At 44.0% G+C, this 25,477-nt stretch overlaps 2 protein-coding genes across 2 annotated transcripts in view; both read left to right on the forward strand.

The window, feature by feature from the left end:
• LOC148543367 (uncharacterized) overlaps positions 1-13,171 on the forward strand; it is a 59,205-nt gene extending 46,034 nt beyond the window's left edge. The window contains exons 9-21 of the mRNA XM_088475196.1: positions 613-749; positions 3,211-3,336; positions 3,702-3,881; positions 5,626-5,769; positions 7,048-7,170; positions 7,850-7,937; positions 8,532-8,601; positions 8,867-9,308; positions 10,158-10,241; positions 10,694-10,781; positions 11,684-11,753; positions 12,016-12,196; positions 13,163-13,171. Of these exons, the coding sequence (XP_088331322.1) occupies positions 613-749; positions 3,211-3,336; positions 3,702-3,881; positions 5,626-5,769; positions 7,048-7,170; positions 7,850-7,937; positions 8,532-8,601; positions 8,867-9,308; positions 10,158-10,241; positions 10,694-10,781; positions 11,684-11,753; positions 12,016-12,196; positions 13,163-13,171 (1,742 nt within the window). The remainder of the gene's footprint in view (positions 1-612; positions 750-3,210; positions 3,337-3,701; positions 3,882-5,625; positions 5,770-7,047; positions 7,171-7,849; positions 7,938-8,531; positions 8,602-8,866; positions 9,309-10,157; positions 10,242-10,693; positions 10,782-11,683; positions 11,754-12,015; positions 12,197-13,162) is intronic.
• A 1,039-nt stretch (positions 13,172-14,210) lies between these two features.
• LOC148543368 (uncharacterized) lies at positions 14,211-24,943 on the forward strand. The gene is made up of 5 exons (XM_088468453.1): positions 14,211-14,241; positions 14,504-14,693; positions 15,460-15,543; positions 17,322-19,209; positions 24,799-24,943. The coding sequence occupies exons 1-4, from the start codon at positions 14,228-14,230 to the stop codon at positions 17,370-17,372; spliced, it is 339 nt and encodes a 112-aa protein (XP_088324579.1). The 5' UTR covers positions 14,211-14,227; the 3' UTR covers positions 17,373-19,209; positions 24,799-24,943.
• The last annotated feature ends 534 nt before the right edge of the window (positions 24,944-25,477 follow it).

The following is a 25,477-nucleotide window of genomic DNA, read 5'->3' on the forward strand; positions in this document are numbered from 1 at the left end:
TGCTTCTAACTCTCACTGACCAGGGAATAGGTGCACCCATCACCAAACGTGGAGGCAGCGTTTTATGGGCAGAACTAATATACAATAGTGTACAGTCTATCCATTCACTAACAAGCGGTGACATCCCTGAGAGAGTGAACTGATGAGCAGCATCCTGATGAATATTGGCTTAGGGCCTGATTTAGACTTGGGAATAGAGAGAGAGATCTCTCTCAACTGATCATCTTGGTGAAACCATGCTACACTGCAGGTGGAGCAGATTTAAAATGTGCAAAGAGATTAGATTTGGGAGGAGTGTGTTCAAACTGACATCTAAATTGTAGAGTAATAATAAAGCTGTGCAGTATTTGTGGGCTACATGCAAAAGCAGCCAGTATTTACCCCACATGCAAAAAAATTCATGTATTTACACCCCTTGCATTGCAATATGGTTTGTTCGGGTTCACAATTAAGTGCTATGTCTCTCTCTATTCCCAAGTCTGAATCAGGCCCTTAGTCACATGATGTCTGTCACTGTTCATTACTGACATGACACATTGTATAATTACATATCAGCCGTTCTTTCTTCTAATGTCAGTGAGTGTATGTCTAATACCTTTATATTTAACACAGGCACCGGGAAGACCTTTACTATGATGGGCAATGGCCATCAGCCCGGAGTGATATTTCGCACTCTGAAAGATCTATATAAGACCATCGAGGTGCAGAGAGGGCAGAATACATTCTCAGTGTCAGTGTCCTATGCTGAGGTAAATATGTGAGGAATATGTGCTTGGTTTATACTCTGTGTGTCTTATTTAGAGGTGGATGGAACTGTGGGGGATAAGCATTTACATACTGCGCATGTAAGGGCAGCGGCGAGCATACATAGGCCAAGTAACTTGCAGCACAATTAGACATGATGCAAAGGCAGATTTTGGGTTATGTGTCTATTTCCGGTGCTGAAGGGCCGGATGCAACTACACAGAGTGATGATAACTGTTAGCAGCGCTGTCCTCTGATTGGCTGATTGTGTATCTACTCCATCAGATGATAGTAGTAGATTCATTAGATTCCCAGCTATGTTATATGAAGTCACGGCAATATATTCACATTACTTAATTGATACCACTAGGACTACTGCAGGACACAATCATCTGATTTGAATTTTGAAGGAGATAACAACAGATGTTTGTATTATTATTATTATCCTTTATTTATATGGAGCCACAAGGGTTCCGCAGCGCCTAACAGAGTACATACACAATTGAGCAGACAAGAAAACAGTGACCTACAGTACAAGACAATGCTGGACAAATACATTGTATATAAATATTGCTGCAACAGCAGTCATAACTCTAAAATAAGTAGCACGGTTGCAGAAGTCAAGGGTTAGGTGCTGTAAATAATAGTAAGGGAAGGAAAAGCACATGGGGAAGAGGGTTCTGCTTGTGGAAGCTTATATTCTAAATGTTAGGGACAGACAGACAGGGGTGACACGGATGGGGATAGACAGTGAGCATGGGACAGATTATTAGGATGAGTGATGGAAGGCTTTGATGAAGATGTGCATCTTGAGAGCCTGTTTAAAGTTTTGTAGAGAGGTGAAGAGTCTGGCAGAGGTAGAGGATTCCAGAGGTAGGGAGCAACATTTGCAAAATCTTGGAGGCAGTCATGGGAAGAAGTAATCAGTTGGCAGGAGAAGCAGCATTCATTAGTGGAGCAAAGAGGACAGACGGGAGTGTGAAGGGAGATGAGGTCAGAGATGTAACTGGGGGAGGAATGGGTGACAGCCTTGTAAGTGAGTGTGAGGAGCTTGAATTGGGTTCTGAAAGGGAAGGGCTTGTAGGAGAGGGGAGGCAGATGTAGTACATTCAGAGAGGAAGGTACGCCGGGTAGCAGCATTGAGGACAGATTGGAGAGAAGAGAGACAGTAGTCAGGGAGGCCAGAGAGGAGGAGGTTACAGTAGTCCAATCTGGAGATGACCAGTGAGTGGATGAGGGTCTTAGTAGCATCCATGGTGAGAGTGGGTCTGATCCTGGAGATATTTTTGACGTGGAAATGGCAGGACTGCTAAAGGTACTGGATGTGTGGTTTGAATATGAGGGAAGAGTCAAGGATAACTTCAAGACAGCACACTTGGTAGCTAGAAAAGATGGTTGTACCGTCAATAGATAATGAAATTATGGGTAGTGAGGTTATGTGGGAGGGTAAGAAGATGATCAGTTCAGATTTAGTTTAAGAAGCGCTGGGACAGAAAGATAGTTAGAGATATGAGTGGGGAGAGAAGGGGAGAGGTCAAGGGAGGATAAGTAGATCTGAGGGTCATCCGCATAGAGAGTATATTGGAGGCCAAAATAGCTGATGAGCTTACCTAGAGAGGACCTATAGAGGAGAATAGGAGAGGTCCAAGAACAGAACCTTGGGGGGCGGTAATGCAGTTGTAAACAATACGCTCAAGGAGTCTGGGAAAAAAGGGAGGAGAGAGATGAGTGGATAGTTGGAGATGTGCAAGGATCAAAGGTAGGTTGTTTAAGAATAAAGGCATACCTGAATGCAGAGAAGAGAGTGCCAGATGAGAGGTAGAGATTGAGGAGTGGGCAAGATGGGAACAGGTAGAAGGAGAGAGTATTTAAAAATAATTTAATTTTATATGCAATCACTGTATCTGTGTACACTATATGGAACATGCCACTTAAGCATTTATTAATTGTGTAAAAAAAAAAGGGTAATGCAACTTTATAATATACTAATAACACTATCAATCCACATCTCTACACCATCTCTGTGTTATTGTGCTCTATACACACTTATTACACCTGACATACACCTGCAGCAAATGCTGTATTTCAGCTGGATGCATCTTGGGATCATTCTGGCTCAACAAATGCATGAAATAAGCTTTTTATGTGTCCTCCTTATGTACATTCTGCGTATATATGCGGCCAACTGTAAATGATCCCCCTACATATAATAAAATGTAATAACATGAAATTGGGCATAAGTAGCAATTACCAGTCCCGTAACAAATTCATGGGGACAGGTGCAGAACTGAAAGCTAAGATGAGCCCCTGCCCTATATGATATGTACATTCCCCAAAAAAACTTTCTTCATGATATACAGCATCTGGAGAACTACAAGTAACACAAGCCCTTTCCAGAGAGTAAATGTGGATTACACACTTGTGCTTGTATTGCAGAGAGTGATTATTCCTTCATTCCATTTTCAGGTCTACAATGAAACCGTTCGGGATCTGCTAAGACCATCCTCTGGATGTTTGAACCTTAGAGAGGATCCCTATGGCAACACCAGGATAGAAGGGATTGCAGAGTTCTTCCCCAGCAGTCCTGAGGAGGTGACTATCATTAGTCTGGGCTACCCTTATACAGCATCCATGCTTCACCACTAGTCATCCCTGTCTATATTATTATTATTATCATCTTTTATTTATAAGGCACCACAAGGGTTCTGCAGCACTTAACAAGGGGGATACAAATGACAATAAGTTATATTTATATATAGAGAGAGAGACTAATACAAACAGGATTGCTGTCTGTAAAGAACCAATTAATGTGTGAATGAATAAGGAGAGCCCATGACTATGTGATCGCTGGTGTAGTGCCCCCCTCTGTAGCTATAACACAAGGGCAAGTGTAACTTTATGAGTTGTTTTATCTAACCACAAGAGTGTTGGTGAGTCTATATTACTTTCTTTTTCAGGCCATCACATTACTGACTAAAGGGAATAAGCGTCGCTCTAAGGCAGCCACAGCTGCCAATAAGAACTCATCCCGCTCCCATGCTGTGTTACAAGTCACCGTAAAGCAGACGAGCAATGATGGAGTGTGCATGGGCCGGCTGTACATGGTAGACCTGGCGGGATCAGAGCGAGCATGCCAGGTATCACTTGTGTTTTACATATTATTACCATTTCTTTGTATTTCCCCTGCAATTCCAAAGAAGTAAATATTGTAAGAGTTTGCTATCCTTCTGCAGTGTTCATGCTTTATCACTGTCTACTCTACAGAGAGAATATTTGTCTGCTACACCAGTTCCTGGCCAATTGCAGCTTATAGTATATATACTCTGACACACACACACACACACACACACACTTTTTTGTCCATCAGCTAAGTCACCTACCAGTATGATTTTAAAGAAAACCAGAGCACCCAGAGGTAACCCACGCAATCACAAAGAGGAACATGCAATGTATTTTCAGGAATATAGAAGGTCACTAAAGCTGCACTATGCTAAATGCTTTGGTGTTGCATCAGTGAGCACAGATAGTGCACCCAGAGCACGCCTGGGTGTGTGCCTACTATTCGCTCTAAGGGAACGCCTCTGCAACCTAGAGAACAATCTCCAGATGTGCACTGTGCAAGGTTGTGTTCTAGTTCTGCTCTGTACAATGAGGATCAGTGGTGCACCAACACCATACTAGGGTCACCTTCACTCCTCCCAACTCCCCCCCCTTCACCTTTACATTCTTCTGCCCCTCTGCAAATGCTGCCACCTTGCTTGGTAAAGTTAAACCCTGATGGAAATCTAGGTGCACTCGCACACAGAGCCATAACAGGGCATAATTGCACCCTGGGCCACATAATTGCACCCTGGGCCACCTCCGCCCCCTGAGCGCACCATGTCATGATGTTGCATGTACTATATGACATCATTATGTCGTGCAGGAGGGCTGTGGTTGGCAGCTCCAATAAGCGCAGCACTGGCTAGATGTCCTTAGGATGCCCGATGGATTGCATGTCCTTGTCCTATTTTGTACTGTAGGTCAGTTGTCAAATTATTTGTTTATGTACTTTGTAAGGCACTGCGGAACACTTGTGGCGCCATATAAATAAAGGATAATAATAATAATAATAATAATAATAATAATAATAATAATAATATACTGTGCAGGGTGCCCACCTGGAGTGTCCGCTGGATGCTGCAGCAGCAATCCTGGCAGCAGGGTTCCAGGCACCTGCTAACCAGGAGTGAGGGCCATAGGATGGCACTGGTGGCCCAAACCTAGTTATCAGCCTGCTCGCACAAATCGAGGCACATGATGAGACCAATGCTGCTCTTGCACTGTGCAATGTAAATGATATCCATAATGTGTATAATTATCAGAGAGCTAAGTAGCCCTAGGGTAGTCCTTGTCCTGTATTCTGAGGTGGCATGTAATGGAAGCTCTTTTCTTTCATTAAAGCTCTTATGATGTTGTAATTTGTTTTTGCATCTTTTTGTAGTGAAGGCGTTATAACAGAGCCTTTCATGTTTATAGCTCTTTTTTCTCATGTCTGTAGCACTCCCTACGCGTGGCCTTTCTCCCCTTAGAGCAGTGATTCCCAATCTGTTACTCATAACAAATTATATAACATTTTGATTAAAGTCAATTTTTAATTAATAACATAAACCAGTATCAAATTAATGATACTAATAATCGAATTACATTTTTTCTTTAGTAGCTTGGGTTAAATTACATGCAGTAAGAAAGCATTTCGGCCAATATCACTAACTAAAACTAGGACACAATTGAAGTAAATTGTGTAATTAGTTTTATCATACAATAGTTTGTGTTTGTACCACAACCATACTGTGACTGAAGTCAGATGTGTCTTCATTATCTTTTCTGTTTCTATATCAGACTAAGAACACTGGCCAAACCTTCAAAGAAAGTGGCTATATAAACCGCTCCCTTCTGGCCCTAAGGAATTGCATTATGGCACTACGCAAGAGACCGGGCAGCCATATCAATTATCGGGACAGCAAATTGACCTGGCTGCTAAAGGTATGTTATTACTATGAGATTTCCTACACACATATGACCATACAACTGTACCTGATGTCAGGGACAGTGATAAGAGAGAAGGGACCAGTGTGCAGTCTCCATTCAGGCCTCCCCCTTCTCTTACAGGCACATGCACTAATTATACTATGGCACTGCGCTTTCTCTACTGGGCATGTGCAGAACTTTGGAAATATGGCACCCATATCATTTTCTCGGTGTGGTTTAGGGGGGCCCACACAGCACACCCTGCACCCATTTTTTTTTTTATACTTACCACTATTAAGTCCTATGGAGTAGCGCTATTTTACCAGCATTTTGCGCATGTGCAGTAGGAAGTCACCAGGAAAATGGCTAACGTGCCATTTTCCTGGTGATTTACGCCAGGGTTGTCGACATTTAGCTCCCACTTTCCGGGAGGGAGCTGTCGGGCAAGCACAGAGGGGGAATCTCGCGGCAAAAAGGGGGCGTGTTGTGGGAGAAAGGGGGCGTGGCTTGGAGGTGACATGTAATTGGGGGCGGGGCATAGGGCGTAACAGCGCGGTCGCATCATCATGGCCCCGCCCCCTCTTCACAATGCCGATGATAATGGCATTGTGATGCAGGGGGTGGGGCTACAATAACACGATTCAACGCGAATCGCGTCATCGCCCCCCCTTGCCGGGGTTTATAAGGTGGGTCGCTGGGGCCGGGAGACTTGCCTGCCTTTCCGGGGGGCTCCCGGCCGAATCGGGAGGGTAGGTAAGTATGATTTACGCATGCGCAGTAGACTCCAGGCACACTCTAGTGCCCAGAGCCTACGGCTGCGTCAGCGAACTGACATCTCTTAATAAGCCCCTGGATACACCCATGGCTGATGTATAAGTAGCATTAGTCACTTCTTAGATAGCTTTTTGGGATATAAGCATGAGGAATATGAATGTGAGTTATCAAACAGGGCCATTAAGACTTTATTATGCCCTGGTACTAAAGGGGTATGTGCTCTAGTGTATGGGGGTGTGGCCAACCCCCATTGTAAATGCTGAGGTCCTTTGTACATGGGATGTGGCCACAGCATCTTTGCCTGAGCCCCAGTAATCAGGAATTTTATTCCTAACACAATGTTCTGTTGTATTATCTCAGACAATAGCTGCAATCAACCATGATATTAGTAATTAGTGCAATAATTTGTTTCTCACAAAATTAGCATAAAACAATAGTAGTAGATCTTTAAACTGCTCATTATAATGTGTAAGGATTCCTCAGTGATCTCCCCTATAACCAGAGATTTATCTATCACAGGGTGCACTGAGTGGCAGGAGCAGAATGGTGATGATCACACACATCAGCCCTGCGGATGCTGCCTATGAAGACTCTCGCAGCACACTCACCTACGGCAGCAAGGCCAAGTACATCAAAACACTGGTGAGCAGCCCCCAAGGGGTAACGGCATATTTATCTATGTTACTGGGTATAACTGTGGTGGAACAAGGGATTTATTATTAAATAAAACAAACATTATGAACATTCAAAATCAGTTTTATTAGAAGATTGGTTGGAATGTGATCATTTACTTTCTATTGAAAATTCAGCTGCCAATTAAAATATGTAAAAAATATCTACTACAGGCTTAATCAGTAATAAAAGCTACATCTGTGGTATTACATGTGTGTAAGGACACGTAGGTTACCCATCCATAATCTCCTGTCTCCCTGTTTTCTCTGAGTGTGCCGGTGCCCAGTAACTAAAGGTGGGTACACACCTGAAAGATATATCTGCGGATCGAGTGATATGCAAATATATATTTAGATGATGGTCGTTCATACACACTAAACGGCCATCATCTATCTGGCAGCCGCTGGGCCCGCTGGCAGGGAGGCGGATCGGGGCCACCCCCCTCCCCACGGTTGCCGCTGTGTGTGTACGGGTGGTCTGTATACACTTGCAGATGGACAGATATGTCTGCAGCACAGCCAATGCAATATGTCTGTGAATGACACGGTTCACAGACATATCATCTGTACACATTGATATATTGGCCGATCAATTGATCAGCCAGTGTGTACCCAGTATAACTTTCTGCTGTTTACCCGTCCTCCTGCAGGTGAAGAGGAACCGTGTTTGTGCCCCCCACAAAATCCCTGAGGCTGCAAGAGAAAGCAAAGTGCAGCTGGAAGACCCTCAACTTCCAGGTATTCTTTTTTCTTGTAATAAAAAGTTTGAGGGGTCTGTTTATCATAGTTGTGCATTAACAATCTGCATCACAACTTATCGCAGCAATAGTTACACCACAAGTTACCATGCTGGGTGGTTGGGAGGTATGTACATATGCTGGTCTTTATACTTGCAAATTAGGCAAAGGAAGCAACTGGACCAGGAACAATAGGAACAAATAGGGGTTTACATTTCCAAACTATAATCCATTGACTAACTGAAGCAAAACATATACCAGACATCAGGGCCGTAACTAGGGTGGTGCCACCTGTGCCATGGCACTGGGCACCGCAGGGTAGGGGGCGCTATTTGGGTCTGTCAATTTTCCTGTTTATTATCATTCTCACTTGTAGTTTCCTCTTCTTTTATCCCCAGCATCTCCTGGCCTCCCCTATCTCTTCCCTGGCTTTGTTTCCATGAGGCCATGACCCTTTTTGGGTGTACTAGCTTATGTCCCTATTTGAAAAATGGGGCGGCGCCAATTCGCTTGCAGGCAAAGGGCACCAAAAAGTCTAGTTACAGCTCTGCCAGACATGGTAGTAACTGTACTATTTCTGTATTCTTTTCCATAGAGCCAGCCCATAAGGACCATAAGGACAAAGCCCCCAGTTCCAGTAACACTGGTCCTATGAGAGGCTCCGAGTAAGTACTTTGTGCAGATATCACATGAACAATAAGTAACAATGTGATTTATGTATAGAAATGTAAAATGATGAAAATTAGTGTCATTTATAGATAAGAATAGATTGTGATGAAGTCTTTTTTTTTAGCTATTACTATATAAATGTTAATCATAATACACCATAATATGTAGCTATGGGTACATTATTGTATTATACTAACCTTAGCTATTGTTACATTCTCATGGAGTCCTTTAGGTGCAAATGTGTCTGTTTTCTCTTTTTAGGGCTTTGCTGCCTAAATTGTCATCCATGGTCCCTATGCCAAAAAAACACCTGGCAATAACTGAGGCTGTGGTCCTCACGCCAAAAAAACACCTGGCAATAACTGAGGCCATGGTCCCTATGCCAAAAAAACACCTGGCAGTACCTGAGGCCGTGGTCCCTATGCCAATAAAACACCTGGAAGTACCTGAGGCTGTGGTCCCTATTCCAATAAAACACCTGGCAGTACCTGAGGCCGTGGTCCCTATGCCAAAAAAACACCTGGCAGTATCTGAGGCCATGGTCCCTATGCCAATAAAACACCTGGCAGTACCTGAGGCCGTGGTCCCTATGCCAAGAAGACACCTGGCAGTACTTGAGGCCATGGTCCCTATGCCAAGAAAACACCTGGCAGTACCTGAACACGTGGTCCCTATGCTAAGAAAACACCTGCCAATACCTGAGGTAAGTGCTTTCAGTGTCATTGTGGTTACTTACCTTTTCCTTTATGTCCTAGTATTTATATATCTTTGTCATACAATGTAATGCTTATTACTCTGACATTTACATCTTATATTACTCCACAAGTGTTCACAATTTCTACACAATATGAGAAAGGAAAAATAAGTTTCTTGTAATACAAATGATCTTGCAAAAATCTATTCCATTATAATTGTAAATGAAATAAAAATAATCGGTAGTGGACAATTCCATGGCCGCAATTCAATTCAAAGCGATGATGAATAGCCCCGAGAGGGAGCTCCCGGAGCTAATCAATTCAGCCTGATGTTTGGCCCGACTAAAGGATTTCTACTGGCACCCTCCTGAGAAATCCGACAAAAGTGTGCTAACAGCCTTTCGGCCCACACTTTAGTCGGCCAATGCCGGTGCTCGTGACTAAACACCCATGTTAAGTCGCGAGAACCGCCATTCTCCGACTTAACAGTGCGCTGAATTGAATCATGGCCAATAAGATAAGCTAAATATATAAAACTAAGAAATGTGAACAAAGGCATGAAAAACCTCCAGATAAAACTAGAAAAACGAATTTATTCCAATTATATATAATATACCTAGTCATCCATTGTAGTATTATAGAAGTAAATACTGAAATTCTATTAGAAATTCAACTGCCAATTAAAATATGTTAGAAATATTTACTACAGGCTCAATCAGTCATAAAAGCTACATCTGTGGTATTATGTCTGTGCCAGGACACGTAGGTCACCCATCCATAATCTCCTGTCTCCCGATGTACTCTGAGTGTGCCGGTGCCCAGTAACTAACTCTCTGCTGTCACCCTTCCTCCTGCAGGTGAAGGCGCACCATCTGAGTCTGGCCCACAAGATCCCTGAGGGTGCCAGAAAAATCAATGTTCAGCTGAGACTCGTCCCCCAGGTATTCTTGTAACATGTAATTAAAAGTTTAAGGGACCTATTCATCAAACGATACATGGCCCGGTAACCATGCGGAAATGCTAGTTTCCGCATATTTAAGTTACCAGACCAATCATCATCAGGGATCCGATAGGATCTCTTTGATATTCAGCAAACTCTAAAAACTGAAAGATGGCGCTTGTTCTCGGAAGCAAACTCTGAAACTTTCAGTTTTTGGGGTGTTTGCTGAATATCAGGTGGTTCATTTGGGACCGCTGATGATGAATAGCCCGGTAACCTAAATATATGGAAACTAGCATTTCCACATGGTTACCAGGCCATTTATCGGTTGATGAATAGGCCCCAGTGTTAGGACATGTAGGTTACCCATCCATTATATCTTGTCTCCCTGTTTTCTCTGATTGTGCCAGTGCCCAATAACTTACTCTCTGCTGTTTACCCTTCCTTCTGCAGGTGGAGAGGAACCGTGTTTGTGCCCCCCACAAAGTTCCTGAGGCAACAAGAGAAGACAAAGTGCAGCTGAAAGACCCTCGTCCTCCAGGTATTCTTGTTTCTTGTAATGAAAAGATTGAGGAGTCGGTTTATGATAGTTGTGCACTAACAATCTGCTTCACCACTTATCGCAGCAATACAGATTGTAGTTACACCACAAGTTACCATGCTGGGTGGTTGGGAGGTATGTACATATGCTGGTCTTTACAGTTACAGATTAGGCAAAGGAAGCAACTGACCCAGGAACAATAGGAACAATTTACACTTCCAAACTATGGGCCTGATTCAGAGCCGGACGCTATTTGCGATCGCTCGTTCAGAAAAAGGGGCCAGATTTTTTAAATTAAGTGCTCGCTCTTTGCGGTCTGTTAACACCTCTATGTCTGAATGAGCGAACGAAACATGTGCTCACTATTTTGAAAAAAACGCCCCCTGGCCGCTCGCATCATACGTCATCTCTGCTATTTATTAGATTAATCGAGTACATCGAAAGGCGTATGAACTGCTCGCAGTGCTTGTGGTTGGATTTTCCTGCCACAATCATGCGAACAGTTCAGGCTAAGAAACAACCAAATGACGTGGTCGATGACGCTGCTTTGTTAATTATGCACACCCTTAAAACGCCCGTTTTGACCATCGGGCACGCCTGCGTTCGGAACTCCACTCCCCGTTTTCAAGCACCTTCCCCTGTTACCAACCACAAACGCCTCATCCTGTCACTCAAATTAGCAGGCATTCGCTATTTTGCGAGCACACGAATTCCGACCACACTGACTGGTTCGCGCATGCGTATTACAACCCATACGCATGCGCAGATGTGCGAACATCGCTCGGAGCGAACGAGTGGCCGCTTACGAGCGGCTCTGAATCAGGCCCTATATTCCATTGACTGATGCAAAACATATACCAAAAATAGTAGTAACTGTACTATTTCTATATTCTTTTCCATAGAGCCAGCTCATAAGGACCATAAGGACAAAGCCCCCAGTTCCAGTAACACTGGTCCTATGAGACCCCCCGAGTAAGTACTTTGTGCAGATATCACATGAACAATAAGTAACAATGTGATTTATGGATAGAAATGTAAAATTATGAAAATTAGTGTCATTTATAGATAAGAATAGATTGTTATGAAGTATTTTTTCAGCTATTACTATATAAATGTTAATCATAATACACCATAATATGTAGCTATGGGTACATTATTATATTATACTAACCTTAGCTATTGTTACATTCTCATGAGTCCTTTAGGTGCAAATGTGTCTGTTTTTTCTTTTTAGGGCTTTGCTGCCTAAATTGCCATCCTTGGTCCCTATGCCAAGAAAAGACCTGGCAGTACCCGAGGCCATGGTACCTATGCCAAAAAAACACCTGGCAATAACTGAGGCTGTGGTCCCTATGCCAAAAAAACACCTGGCAACAACTGAGGCCGTAGTCCCTAAGCCAATAAAACACCTGGCAGTACCTGAGGCCGTGGTCCCTATGCCAAAAAAACACCTGGCAGTACCTGAGGCCATGGTCCCTATGCCAAAAAAACACCTGACAGTACCCGAGGCCATGGTCCCTATGCCAAGAAGACACCTGGCAGTACTTGAGGCCGTGGTCCTTGTGCCAAGAAAACACCTGGCAGTACCTGAACCCGTGGTCCCTATGCCAAGAAAACACCTGGCAATACATGAGGTAAGTGCTTTCAGTGTCATTGTGGTTACTTACCTTTTCCTTTATGTCCTAGTATTTATATATCTTTGTCATACAATCTAATGCTTATTACTCTGACATTTACATCTTATATTACTCCACAAGTGTCACAATTTATACACAATATGAGAAAGGAAAAATAAGTTCTTGTATTACAAATGATCTTGCAAAAATCTAGTCCATTATAATTGTAAATGAAATAAAAATAATTGGTAGTGGACAATTCCTTAGCCGCGATTCAATTCAAAGCGATGATGAATAGCCCCGGGATGGAGCTCCCGGAGCTAATCAATTGAGCCTGATGTTTGGCCCGACTAAATGATTTCTTCTCACATCATCCTGGGGTGCAGGAGAAATCCGACAAAAGTGTGCTAACAGCCTTGCGGCCCGCACTTTAGTCGGAGAATGCTGGTTCTTGCGACTAAACACCCATGTTAAGTCGCGATAACCGCCATTCTCCAACTTAACAGTGCGCAGAATTGAATCGTGATAAGCTAAATATATAAAACTAAGAAATGTGAACAAAGGCATGAAAAACCTCCAGATAAAACTAAAAAAACGAATTTATTCCAATTATATATAATATACCTAGACATCCATTGTAGTATTATAGAAATAAATACTGATATTCTTTTAGAAATTCAACTGCCAATTAAAATATGTTAGAAATATCTACTACAGGCTCAATCAGTCATAAAAGCTACATCTGTGGTATTATGTCTGTGCCAGGACACGTAGGTCACCCATCCATAATCTCCTGTCTCCCTGTGTACTCTGAGTTTGCCGGTGCCTAGTAACTAACTCTCTGCTGTCACCCTTCCTCCTGCAGGTGAAGGCGCACCATCTGAGTCTGGCCCACAAGATCCCTGAGGGTGCCAGAAAAATCAATGTTCAGCTGAGACTTGTCCCCCAGGTATTCTTGTACCATGTAATTAAAAGTTTAAGGGACCTATTCATGAAACAATACATGGCCCGGTAACCATGCGGAAACGCATATTTAAGTTACCGGGCCATTCATCATCAGGGGTCCGATAGGATTTCCTTGATATTCAGCAAACTCCGAAAACTGAAAGATGGCGCTTGTTCTCAGAAGCAAACTCTAAAACTTTCAGTTTTCGGAGTTTGATGAATATCAGGTGGCCCATTTGCGACCACTGATGATGAATAGCCCGGTAACCTAAATATATGGAAACTAGCATTTCCACATGGTTACGAGGCCATTTATCCGTTGATGAATAGGCCCCAGTGTTAGGACACGTAGGTTACCCATCCATTATCTCCTGTCTTCCTGTTTTCTCTGAGTGTGCCAGTGCCCAATAACTTACTCTCTGCTGTTTACCCTTCCTTCTGCAGGTGGAGAGGAACCGTGTGTGTGTCCCCTACAAAATCCCTGAGGCAACAAGACAAGACAAAGTGCAGCTGAAAGACCCTCGTCCTCCAGGTATTCTTGTTTCTTGTAATAAAAAGATTGAGGAGTCGGTTTATCATAGTTGTGCATTAACAATCTGCATCACCACTTATCACAGCAATACAGATTGTAGTTACACCACAAGTTACCATGCTGGGTGGTTGGGAGGTATGTACATATGCTGGTCTTTACAGATTAGGCAAAGGAAGCAACTGACCCAGGAACGATAGGAACAAATTGGGGTTTACACTTCCAAACTATATTCCATTGACTGATGCAAAACATATACCAGACATAGTAGTAACTGTACTACTTCTATATTCTTTTCCATAGAGCCAGCCCATAAGGACCATGAGGACAAAGCCAGTTCCACTAACACTGGTCCTATGAGACGCTCTGAGTAAGTACTTTGTGCAGATATCACATGAACAATAAGTAAGAATGTGATTTATGGATAGAAATGAAAAATGATGAAAATTTGTGTAATTTATAGATAAGAATAGATTTTTATGAAGTATTTTTTAAGTATAACTTTATAAATGTTAATCATAATACACCATAATATGTAGCTATGGGTACATTATTATATTGTACTAATCTTAGCTATTGTTACATTCTCGTCTAGTCCTTTAGGTACAAATGTGTCTGTTTTCTCTTTTTAGGGCTTCGCTGCATATACTGCACCCTGTGGTCCCTATGCCAAGAAAACACCTGGCAGTACCTGAGGCCGTGGTCCCTAGGCCAAGAAAACACCTGGCAGTACCTGAGGTCGTGGCCCCCATGCCAAGAAAACACCTGGCAGTACCTGAAATAGAGGTCCCCATGCCAAGAAAACACCTGGCAATACCTGAGGTAAGTGATTTCAGTGTCATTGTGGTTATTTACATTTTCCTTATGTCCTAATATTTATATATTTCTTTGTCATACAATGTAATGCTTATTACACTGACATTTACATCTTATAAATGAAATAAAAATAATTGGTAGTGAACAAGTCCATGGCCTCGATGTAAATCAAAGCAATGATGAATAGCCCCGGGAGGGAGCTACCAGAGCTAATCAATTCAGTCTGATGTTTGGCCTGACTAAAGAATTTCTTCTCGCAAGCTCCTTGGGGTGCGAGGAGAAACCCGCCAAAAGTGCGCTAACAGCCTTGTGGATCGCACTTTAGTCTGAGAATGCCGGTTCTCGCGACAAAGCACCCATGTTAAGTCGCGAGAACCACCATTCTCCGACTTAACAGTGCGCTGAATTGAATCACATCCAATAAGATAAGCTAAATATATAAAACTAAGAAATGTGAACAAAGGCATGAAAAACCTCCAGATAAAACTAGTACAACAAATGTATTCCAATTATATATAATATACAGTATCTAGTCATCCATTGTAGTATTATATAATATAATACTGAAATTCTATTAGAAATTCAGCTACCAATTAAAATATGTTAAAAATATCTACTACAGGCTCAATCAGTCATAAAATCTACACCTGTGGTATTACATGTCTGTGTGAGGACACGTAGGTCACCCATCCATAATCTCCTGTCTCCCTGCTTTCTCTGAGTGGGCCGGTGCCTAGTAACTAACTCTCTGCTGTCACCCTTCCTCCTGCAGGTGAAGGCGCACCATCTGAGTCTGGCCCACAAGATCCCTGAAGGCGCCAGAGCAACCAATGTTCAGCTGAGACTCGTCCTCCAGGTATTCTTGTACCATGTAATTTAAAGTTTAAGGGGTCTGTTTATTATAGTTGTGGACTAACAATCTGCATCACAGCTTATCACAGCAATACAAATTGTAGTCACCCCGCAAGTTACCATGCTGGGACAGTTGGGACGTGTGTACATATTCTGGTCTTTACAGCTGTGCAATATACTCAGGGGCTGGCTGGCAACTTTTAGCCTGGGGGGCAAATGCATGCAGGCGACCCTGGCAGAGGAGTATCGTGTAGCCAGGGTGCCCAAAGAACGTGCATGCTACGGCGCCGCCCCCCTCAAGTGTTTCAGGGAGGAGGCGGGTCCATATGGGATTAATATAAGGTAAAAATAAAGATTAGGGGCAGCCCCCTGTTGTAGTGCCCATATGCAGTGCCCCCGTGTGCCACAGGAGATAACACCCTTATGCAGGCCTCCAGTAGTGCCCCCAGTAGTGATCCCTCCTATGCAGTGCCCCCAGTAGTGGTCCCCCCTGTTCAGTGCCCCTTGTGCCCCCAGTAGTAAGCCCCTTATATAGTGCCCCCAATAGTGGTACCCCCTATGCAGTGCCCCCAGTAGCAGTCCACCCCCCCATGCAGTGCCCCCAATAGTGGTAACCCTTATGCAATGTCCCTTAAATAGTGGCCCCAGTTGTAGTCTCCCCCCTATGCAGTACCCCCAGTATTGCCCTTTATATAGAGCGCCCATCAATGGTCCCTCGCAGTGCCTCCAGTGGTAGTCCCCTCCCCCTATGTAGTGCCCTTAGTAGTAGTCCCCTCCCCCTATGCAGTGCCCCTAGTAGTAGTCCCCTCCCCTTGTAGTGCCCCCAGTAGTAGCCCCCCCTTGTAGTGCCCCCAGTAGTAGTAGTAGTCCCCCCTTGTAGTTCCCCCAGTAGTAGTAGTCCCCCCCCTTGTAGTCCCCCCAGTAGCAGTGGTCCCCCCCTTGTAGTGCCCCCAGTAGTAATCCACCCCCCTGGTAGTGCCCCCAGTAGTAATCCCCCCCTGGTAGTGCCCTCATAGAAATCCCCCCCTGGTAGTGCCTCCATAGTAATCCCCCCCTGGTAGTTACCCCATAGTAATCCCCCCCCTTGGTAGTGCCCCCAGTAGCCCCCCCCCAGTAGAGAGAGAGACTTAATTAATAATAATAAAAAAAAACAAAAAAAAAAACACTTACCTGAAACTCCCGCTCCTGGTCCCGACGCTTCCACCGGCTCCTCTGGCCGCTTTGCATTATGGGAGAGACGTCGTCATGACGACGGCTCTCCCATTACCCACTGCGGGAGCCGGAAGATGGCTCCCGCAGTGGGAGCAGCGGCAGCCGATGAGAGTCTGACAGACTCTCAGCGGCTGCTGATTACAGCAAACACACAGCTGCCGGCTCCGGCGGCTGTGTGTTTGTGCTGTGTAGCGCTGACCGGACTCCGTCCGGTCAGCGCTACACACGCGGTGCAGTCTGTGTCACAGTGACACATACTGCACCGGCCCACGGCCCGCATGACGCTGCGGCCTGGGGGGCACATGGCACCCTGCCCCCCAGCCCAGCCCGCCACTGAATATACTGTATATATATATATAAAAAAAAAAAGACTGCCTTGGGGTATGCTGTAATGGAGAGGTGTATACTGCATAGGACTGGAATGCAGATTAGGCAAAGGAAGTGACTGACCTGGGAACAATAGGAACAAATAGTGGTTTATACTTACAAACTATATTTCATTGAATAACTGATGCATAACATATACCAGACACAATAGTAACTGTACTATTTCTGTATTATTTTCCATAGGGCCGGACTGGAAAGACAACAGGCTCAGTTCCAGGGACATTGTTCTTATGAGATGCACATACGTACTTTGTGCTGATATCGCATGAATAACATGTAACAATGGGAATTATGGATAAAAATTGAACATAATGAAAAATAGTTATAGATAAGAATAGATTATTATGAAATATGTTTAGCTAGTTCTATTTAAATGTTCATCATATACCATAACAGGGCCGTAACTAGGGTGTAACATGCCCTGAGGGTGGAACCGGCTGCCCTACGCAATCTCTATATGCCATTGGGCGCCCGCTGCTATGTATTAGTAGCAGTGCACCCGGCTACATTACTGTAGCTGCAGCCCTGCCTGTCACTCTCAGGTTGCTCCGCCTCCTGACCCATCTGCAGGGACGGGAGAGATGTCATGACGTCTCTCCTCAGCTCCCACAGTTCCAAGAGAAGCTGTTTGTTGGAAGTTGGAACTTGGGCGTGCAGGAGACGGTGGCAGCGGCAGGCAGCATGACAGGTCCGGCGCCAGTATCTTACATAGAAGGGCCCAGTGTGAGTGTCACTTTGACACACTAGACTCCAGTGCACAGTCACAGCAGGTAAATAGGTTACAAATATCAAAGTACCCTCATACTGACAGTTAATTCTTGTAACTATAGTAAAGATAATATAAAAAATGTATAGTATGTATGCAGCAGTTTCAGGGACTCACTGGAACCACATATATTATACTATATTACTTTACACCATGGGGATATTTTTCATCTACACAACAGATTTCATGTCAGTAATCTAATGTAAGGACACTACTGCCAGCCTCTACTATTAGGGAATTGTGTCCTACAGAGAATAATATATTGTGTTCTCCATCTATGGGTCTGCTTGACTACGGATCGTAATACTGTGTACACACGCAGTGCAAACTCAGCACTACATAAAGACTACCCACTTTACCATACACACATCAATAATACTCAGCACTACATAAGGTGCCCACTTTACCATACACACATCAATAATACTCAGCAGAATAGCAAAACCATCGGTACAAACGAGTACCATCGGACCCCTACACACACTTGCACAAGCCCTGACCTTACTTAGATATAGCTTCAGCCATGCACGCTATGAGGCCTCAGGCTGCGTATGGCTTTGCAGTGACTAATTTATGCATGCCCCTGAAACAGCGTGCGAACACACTGGCACGCCTGCATTTCCCCGACCACTCCCCTGTCACCACCCACAAACGGCACTTCCAGTCAATCACTCTGCGATGGGTTTTCGTAGTCCCGATCGCAGTGGCCAGCTCGCGCACTGCAATACTTACACATGCGCAGAACGCAACAGTCGGCCAATTGCGTGCGCGTTAGCAACTACGATCCAAGCTCTATGTATATACCTTCCAGCATTTAAACACACAAAATGGGAATAAACAATATTAACAGCCAAGAGCCCCAGGACCAGACTGGTACAGTATCATTTGCCATGGCCCCTCCAGTGTTGCAAACTAACAATAGTATCAAAATATGACATGGAGGGGGGGCGGCACTGATGCTCCTTCTCGCACAGGGCACCACAATGTCTAGTTGCAGCTCTGCCATTTTATCTAGTTATGGATCCCATTCATATACTAATCTTTGCATCTCACTAACTATCATAGAGCACATTACATTTTACTTAAATGTCATTGTAATATATGTATTTTTCTGTATAATAATATAGAATAACTGATGAGTATAAAATGATGAGGATAGTGTCCCATGAAGTTAATCAGCCTCATTAAGTTGTATAATGTTCTCATGGAGTCATTTAGGTACTATGGTGTCTGTTTTCTCTTTTAGGGGTTTGCAGCATAAATTGCCCCCATGATCTCTATGCCAAGGAAACATCTGGCAATACCGTAAGTGCTCTCAGTGTTATTGTGTCTACTTTCGCTTTCCTTATGACTTAGCATTTATACAACCTGGCACTGTAAACCTAGGCCTAAACCTAGCCCTCCCCTTAGTGGCTAACCCTAACCCGTAATCCTCCCCCTAACCCCACTACTTACCAATGTAATTCTTATTACACTGACATTTGCATCTCGTATTACTCCTCATGTATCGTAATTTATACACAATTTGGAGAAAGGAAAATAAGTTTCTTATAATGGAAATGACCTGGTAGAAACATAGGCCCTCATTCAGAGCCACTCGCTAGCGGCAGTACGCTCGTTCCGAGCGATGTTCGCACATCTGCGCATGCGTACGGTTTTTAGTACGCATGCGCGAATCAGTCAGTGCGGCCGAAAATCATTTGTACGCAATATAGCGAGTGCCTGCTATTTTGAGTGACAGGAGGAGGCGTATGTGGGTGGTAACAGGGGAAGGTGCTTGAAAACGGGGAGTGGAGATCCGTTCGCAGGCGTGCTTAAAGGTCAAAACGGGCGTTTTATGGGTGTGCATAATTAATATAGCAGCGTCAATGACCACGTCACTTGTTTTTTTTTTTTAACTCAGAACTGCTCGCAAAATAGTGGTTGAAAAAACCAACCACAAGAATAGCGAGCAGTTCATATCCAGTTCGATGTACTCGATTAATCTAATAAATAGCGTACATGACGTATGGTGCGAGCGGCCAGGGGGTGTTTTCAAGAAATAAAAAAGCGTATGTTTTGCTCACTCGTTCAGACTTAGAGGTGTGAACAGACTGCAATGTGCGAACGAATCATTTGCATAGCCACCCCGTGTTTTTGAACGAACGCAAATAGCGAACGGCTCTGAATGAGGGCCATAGTCCATTATAGTTGTAAATTAAATAAAAATAATTGTCCGTCTTACATTTATTGTGTCCTGCAGTGGACAGGTCCATTAGATAAGCTACATATATAAAACTAAGAAATGTGAACATAAGCATGGAAAACCTCCAGATAACACTGGAAAAACTGATATATTCCACTAATATATAATATATCTAGTCACTCATTATAATGTTTTAGAATGAAGCTATGCTTATAATAAAATATGCTCTATTTCTTTTTAGTTAATACTGTCCTTGAGCATAGTTACCCTTCCCACCTCCTCCCCAAATCCTTACCCTCTTCATGTCACCCCCTTGTGTCACTATTTTAATCTATTCCCTTTTGAAGAGAGAGTGAGAGAGAGAGAGAGAGAGAGAGAGAGAGAGAGAGAGAGAGAGAGAGAGAGAGGGAGAGAGAGAGAGCAGTCTACTAAGCAGACCCCAATCTGGTGACCAGTATACTAAGCAGTCCCCAATCTGGTGGCCAGTATACTAAGCAGACCCCCATCTGGTGGCCAGTATACTAAGAAGACCCCAATCTGGTGACCAGTATACTAAGTAGACTCCAATCCGCTGGCCAGTATAGTAAGCAGACCCCAATCTGGTGGCCAGTATACTAAGCAGACCCCAATCTGGTGGCCAGTATACTAAGCAGACCCCAATCTGGTGGCCAGTATACTAAGCAGATCCCAATCTGGTGGCCAGTATACTAAGCAGACCCCAATCTGGTGGCCAGTATACTAAGAAGACCCCAATCTGGTGACCAGTATACTAAGTAGACCCCAATCCGCTGGCCAGTATAGTAAGCAGACCCCAATCTGGTGGCCAGTATACTAAGAAGACCCCAATCTAATGGCCAGTATACTAAGAAGACCTCAATCTGGTGGCCAGTATACTAAGCAGACCCCAATCTGGTGGCCAGTATACTAAGCAGACCCCAATCTGGTGGCCAGTATACTAAGAAGATCCCAATCTGGTGACCAGTATACTAAGTACTAAGTAGACCCCAATCTGCTGGCCAGTATACTAAGAAGACCCCAATCTGGTGGCCAGTATACTAAGCAGACCCCAATCTGGTGGCCAGTATACTAAGAAGACCCCAATCTCGTAGCCAGTATACTAAACAGACACCAATCTGGTGACCAGTATATTAAGCAGACCCCAATCTGGTTACCCGTATACTAAGCAGACCCCAATCTGGTGGCCCGTATACTAAGCAGACCCCAATCTGGTGGCCAGTATACTAAGCAGACCCCAATCTGGTGGCCAGTATACTAAGAAGACACCAATCTAATGGCCAGTATACTAAGAAGACCCCATTCTGGTGGCCAGTATAATAAGAAGACCCCAATCTGGTGGCCACTATACTAAAAAGACCCCCAATCTGGTGGCCAGTATACTAAGAAGACCTCAATCTGCTGGCCAGTATACTAAGCAGACCCCAATCTGGTGGCCAGTATACTAAGAAGACCCCAATCTGGTGGCCAATATACTAAGCAGACCCCAATCTGGTGGCCAGTATAATAAGAAGACCCCAATCTGCTGGCCACTATACAAAGAAGACCCCCAATCTGGTGGCCAGTATACTAAGATGACCTCAATCTGGTGGCCAGTATACTAAGCAGACCCCAATCTGGTGGCCAGTATACTAAGCAGACCCCAATCTGGTGGCCAGTATACTAAGAAGACCCCAATCTGGTGACCAGTATACTAAGTAGACCCCAATCTGATGGCCAGTATACTAAGAAGACACCAATCTAATGGCCAGTATACTAAGAAGACCCCATTCTGGTGGCCAGTATAATAAGAAGACCCCAATCTGGTGGCCACTATACTAAAAAGACCCCCAATCTGGTGGCCAGTATACTAAGAAAACCTCAATCTGCTGGCCAGTATACTAAGCAGACCCCAATCTGGTGGCCAGTATACTAAGAAGACCCCAATCTGGTGGCCAATATACTAAGCAGACCCCAATCTGGTGGCCAGTATAATAAGAAGACCCCAATCTGGTGGCCACTATACTAAGAAGACCCCCAATCTGGTGGCCAGTATACTAAGATGACCTCAATCTGGTGGCCAGTATACTAAGCAGACCCCAATCTGGTGGCCAGTATACTAAGCAGACCCCAATCTGGTGGCCAGTATACTAAGAAGACCCCAATCTGGTGACCAGTATACTAAGTAGACCCCAATCTGATGGCCAGTATACTAAGCAGACCCCAATCTGGTGGCCAGTATACTAAGAAGACCCCAATCTCGTAGCCAGTATACTAAACAGACACCAATCTGGTGACCAGTATACTAAGCAGACCCCAATCTGGTGGCCAGTATACTAAGCAGACCCCAATCTGGTGGCCCGTATACTGAGCAGACCCCAATCTGGTGGCCAGTGTACTGAGCAGACCCCAATCTGGTGGCCAGTATACTAAGAAGACCCCAATCTGGTGGCCAATATACTAAGCAGACCCCAATCTGGTGGCCAGTATAATAAGAAGACCCCAATCTGGTGACCACTATACTAAGAAGACCCCCAATCTGGTGGCCAGTATACTAAGATTACCTCAATCTGGTGGCCAGTATACTAAGCAGACCCCAATCTGGTGGCCAGTATACTAAGCAGACCCCAATCTGGTGGCCAGTATACTAAGCAGACCCCAATCTGGTGGCCAGTATACTAAGAAGACCCCAATCTGCTGACCAGTATACTAAGTAGACCCCAATCTGATGGCCAGTATACTAAGCAGACCCCAATCTGGTGGCCAGTATACTAAGAAGACCCCAATCTGGTGGCCAGTATACTAAGAAGACCCCAATCTCGTAGCCAGTATACTAAACAGACACCAATCTGGTGACCAGTATACTAAGCAGACCCCAATCTGGTGGCCAGTATACTAAGCAGACCCCAATCTGGTGGCCTGTATACTAAGCAGACCCCAATCTGGTGGCCAGTATACTGAGCAGACCCCAATCTGGTGGCCAGTATACTAAGAAGACCCCAATCTGGTGGCCAATATACTAAGCATACCCCAATCTGGTGGCCAGTATAATAAGAAGGCCCCAATCTGGTGGCCACTATACTAAGAAGACCCCCAATCTGGTGGCCACTATACTAAGAAGACCCCCAATCTGGTGGCCAGTATACTAAGATTACCTCAATCTGGTGGCCAGTATACTAAGCAGACCCCAATCTGGTGGCCAGTATACTAAGCAGACCCCAATCTGGTGGCCAGTATACTAAGAAGACCCCAATCTGGTGACCAGTATACTAAGTAGACCCCAATCTGATGGCCAGTATACTAAGCAGACCCCAATCTGGTGGCCAGTATACTAAGAAGACCCCAATCTGGTGGCCAGTATACTAAGAAGACCCCAATCTCGTAGCCAGTATACTAAACAGACACCAATCTGGTGACCAGTATACTAAGCAGACCCCAATCTGGTGGCCAGTATACTAAGCAGACCCCAATCTGGTGGCCCGTATACTAAGCAGACCCCAATCTGGTGGCCAGTATACTGAGCAGACCCCAATCTGGTGGCCAGTTTACTAAGAAGACCCCAATCTGGGGGCCAATATACTAAGCAGACCCCAATCTGGTGGCCAATATACTAAGCAGACCCCAATCTGGTGGCCAGTATACTAAGCAGACCCCAATCTGGTGGTCAGTATACTAAAAAGACCCCAATCTAATGGCCAGTATACTAAGAAGACCCCATTCTGGTGGCCAGTATAATAAGAAGACCCCAATCTGGTGGCCAGTATACTAAGAAGACCTCAATCTGGTTGCCAGTATTCTAAGCAGACCCCAATCTGCTGGCCAGTATACTAAGAAGACCCCAATCTGGTGGCCAGTATACGAAGCAGACCCCAATCTGGTGGCTATCTTATAAATCTGGTACTCAATTAGGTATGTGTTGTATAAAACAGTCCCATAACCTGATGGCTAGTGTATAGTAGATATCCAATTTAATAGTCTGTGCATTAAACAGGCTTCAAAGATGGGTTATTAATTTATCATCTACACTTTGTACAGGTTCATCAGTGGGGGTGGGACGGGACAATAAGACAAGAGGCTGGGTAGAGACCCTTTGATCCTGCATCTATATATGCTATTGGTTATACCAACATTGTGCTGTATTTTTGCAATTCCTGTCAATGGGCATTCCAATGGCCCATTTGTTGCAATGGAGTTGTGTACTACACATAGATACTCTATTGAAATCAATATGAAATGAATTGACAGGAATGGCGCCTCATAGCATTTTTTTATTATTATTTCTTGCGGATAACACATTAGGAAGAGTTCCTATTAATTACAAGAAGAAAAAAATCAATTTGACTACCAATTAAAAAGATTTTCCTGTAGCTAAAAATATTTATAATGTATTTGCCTTAAAAATTAAGATACCATTAAATGACAAATTAAAAATATTTTATTGTGGATGCCGTATACTGTATAACACAATCCCACTGGATTACAAATTAAAAGCTGGGATGAAAATGACTTTTTTTTTTTCATAACTACTGTAAAATTATGATTGCTTACACTTTGCCATTATATACTTTTCATTAGAATTCTTTGGGAAATTGTATTCTGGTTACAATTTCCCTGTCATTGCTGTTATTATTAGAGTATTCTCACTATTTTTAGAAATTAATGTTTAATTAATCCTACGAATTGATGGTCTGAAACTTTAATTGAATTCCCTTTAGATCAAGACTACAGCTCTTTGTAGCGCACGTTCTGTCATCCATCTGGAATGTGCCCATAGAAGGTGATGAAAAGATCTGCTTGGGCCGAGGCCGTCACCTTGCTGCATTGTCCAATAACACCATCAGCCACTTATCAAATAACATCTTACCAATTTAATAAACATCCTTGGTGATATTAGTGGTTTCAATTCATTACATTTCATAATTGAATTTTATTGTATCCTTATTTTATTGTATTTAATTTGTAACATTATTATTAGATCTCATAAGATCTATGTTAGGGCAGTAGCATTAGAGATGATAAGACCATTAGAGCTTGAGGTCTTCACCTTTTAGCAAGCTGCCTTTCCCTTACAGCAAGACATGCTGAAGCCCTGGGGATCGTACGGTCTACATTTCCCACCGCGAAATCACATTAATATAGTAGGTTTTGGACTGTGGGAGGGTAATGTAGTCAACATCCTGGAGCACACATTGCCGCGCTCAGAATCCCGGCACCGGAATCCCGTCAGGAGTCAGAATCAGGGTTAGGTTTAGGGGTTAGGGTTGTGTACTAAGGGCAGGGGAGTAGCGAGGGTGGTTTCAGTGGAGCATGAGCTCCGAGCACCATTCAGGCTTCCGGAATTCATGGGGCGCTGCACAATATGACGGCCACCTGTTAGTTTTATCTCTGTTTGCT

The sequence above is a fragment of the Taudactylus pleione genome, unplaced genomic scaffold (assembly GCF_031769625.1).
Source record: "Taudactylus pleione unplaced genomic scaffold, aTauple2 ptg000004l, whole genome shotgun sequence".
NCBI classification, from domain to species: Eukaryota; Metazoa; Chordata; class Amphibia; order Anura; family Myobatrachidae; genus Taudactylus; species Taudactylus pleione.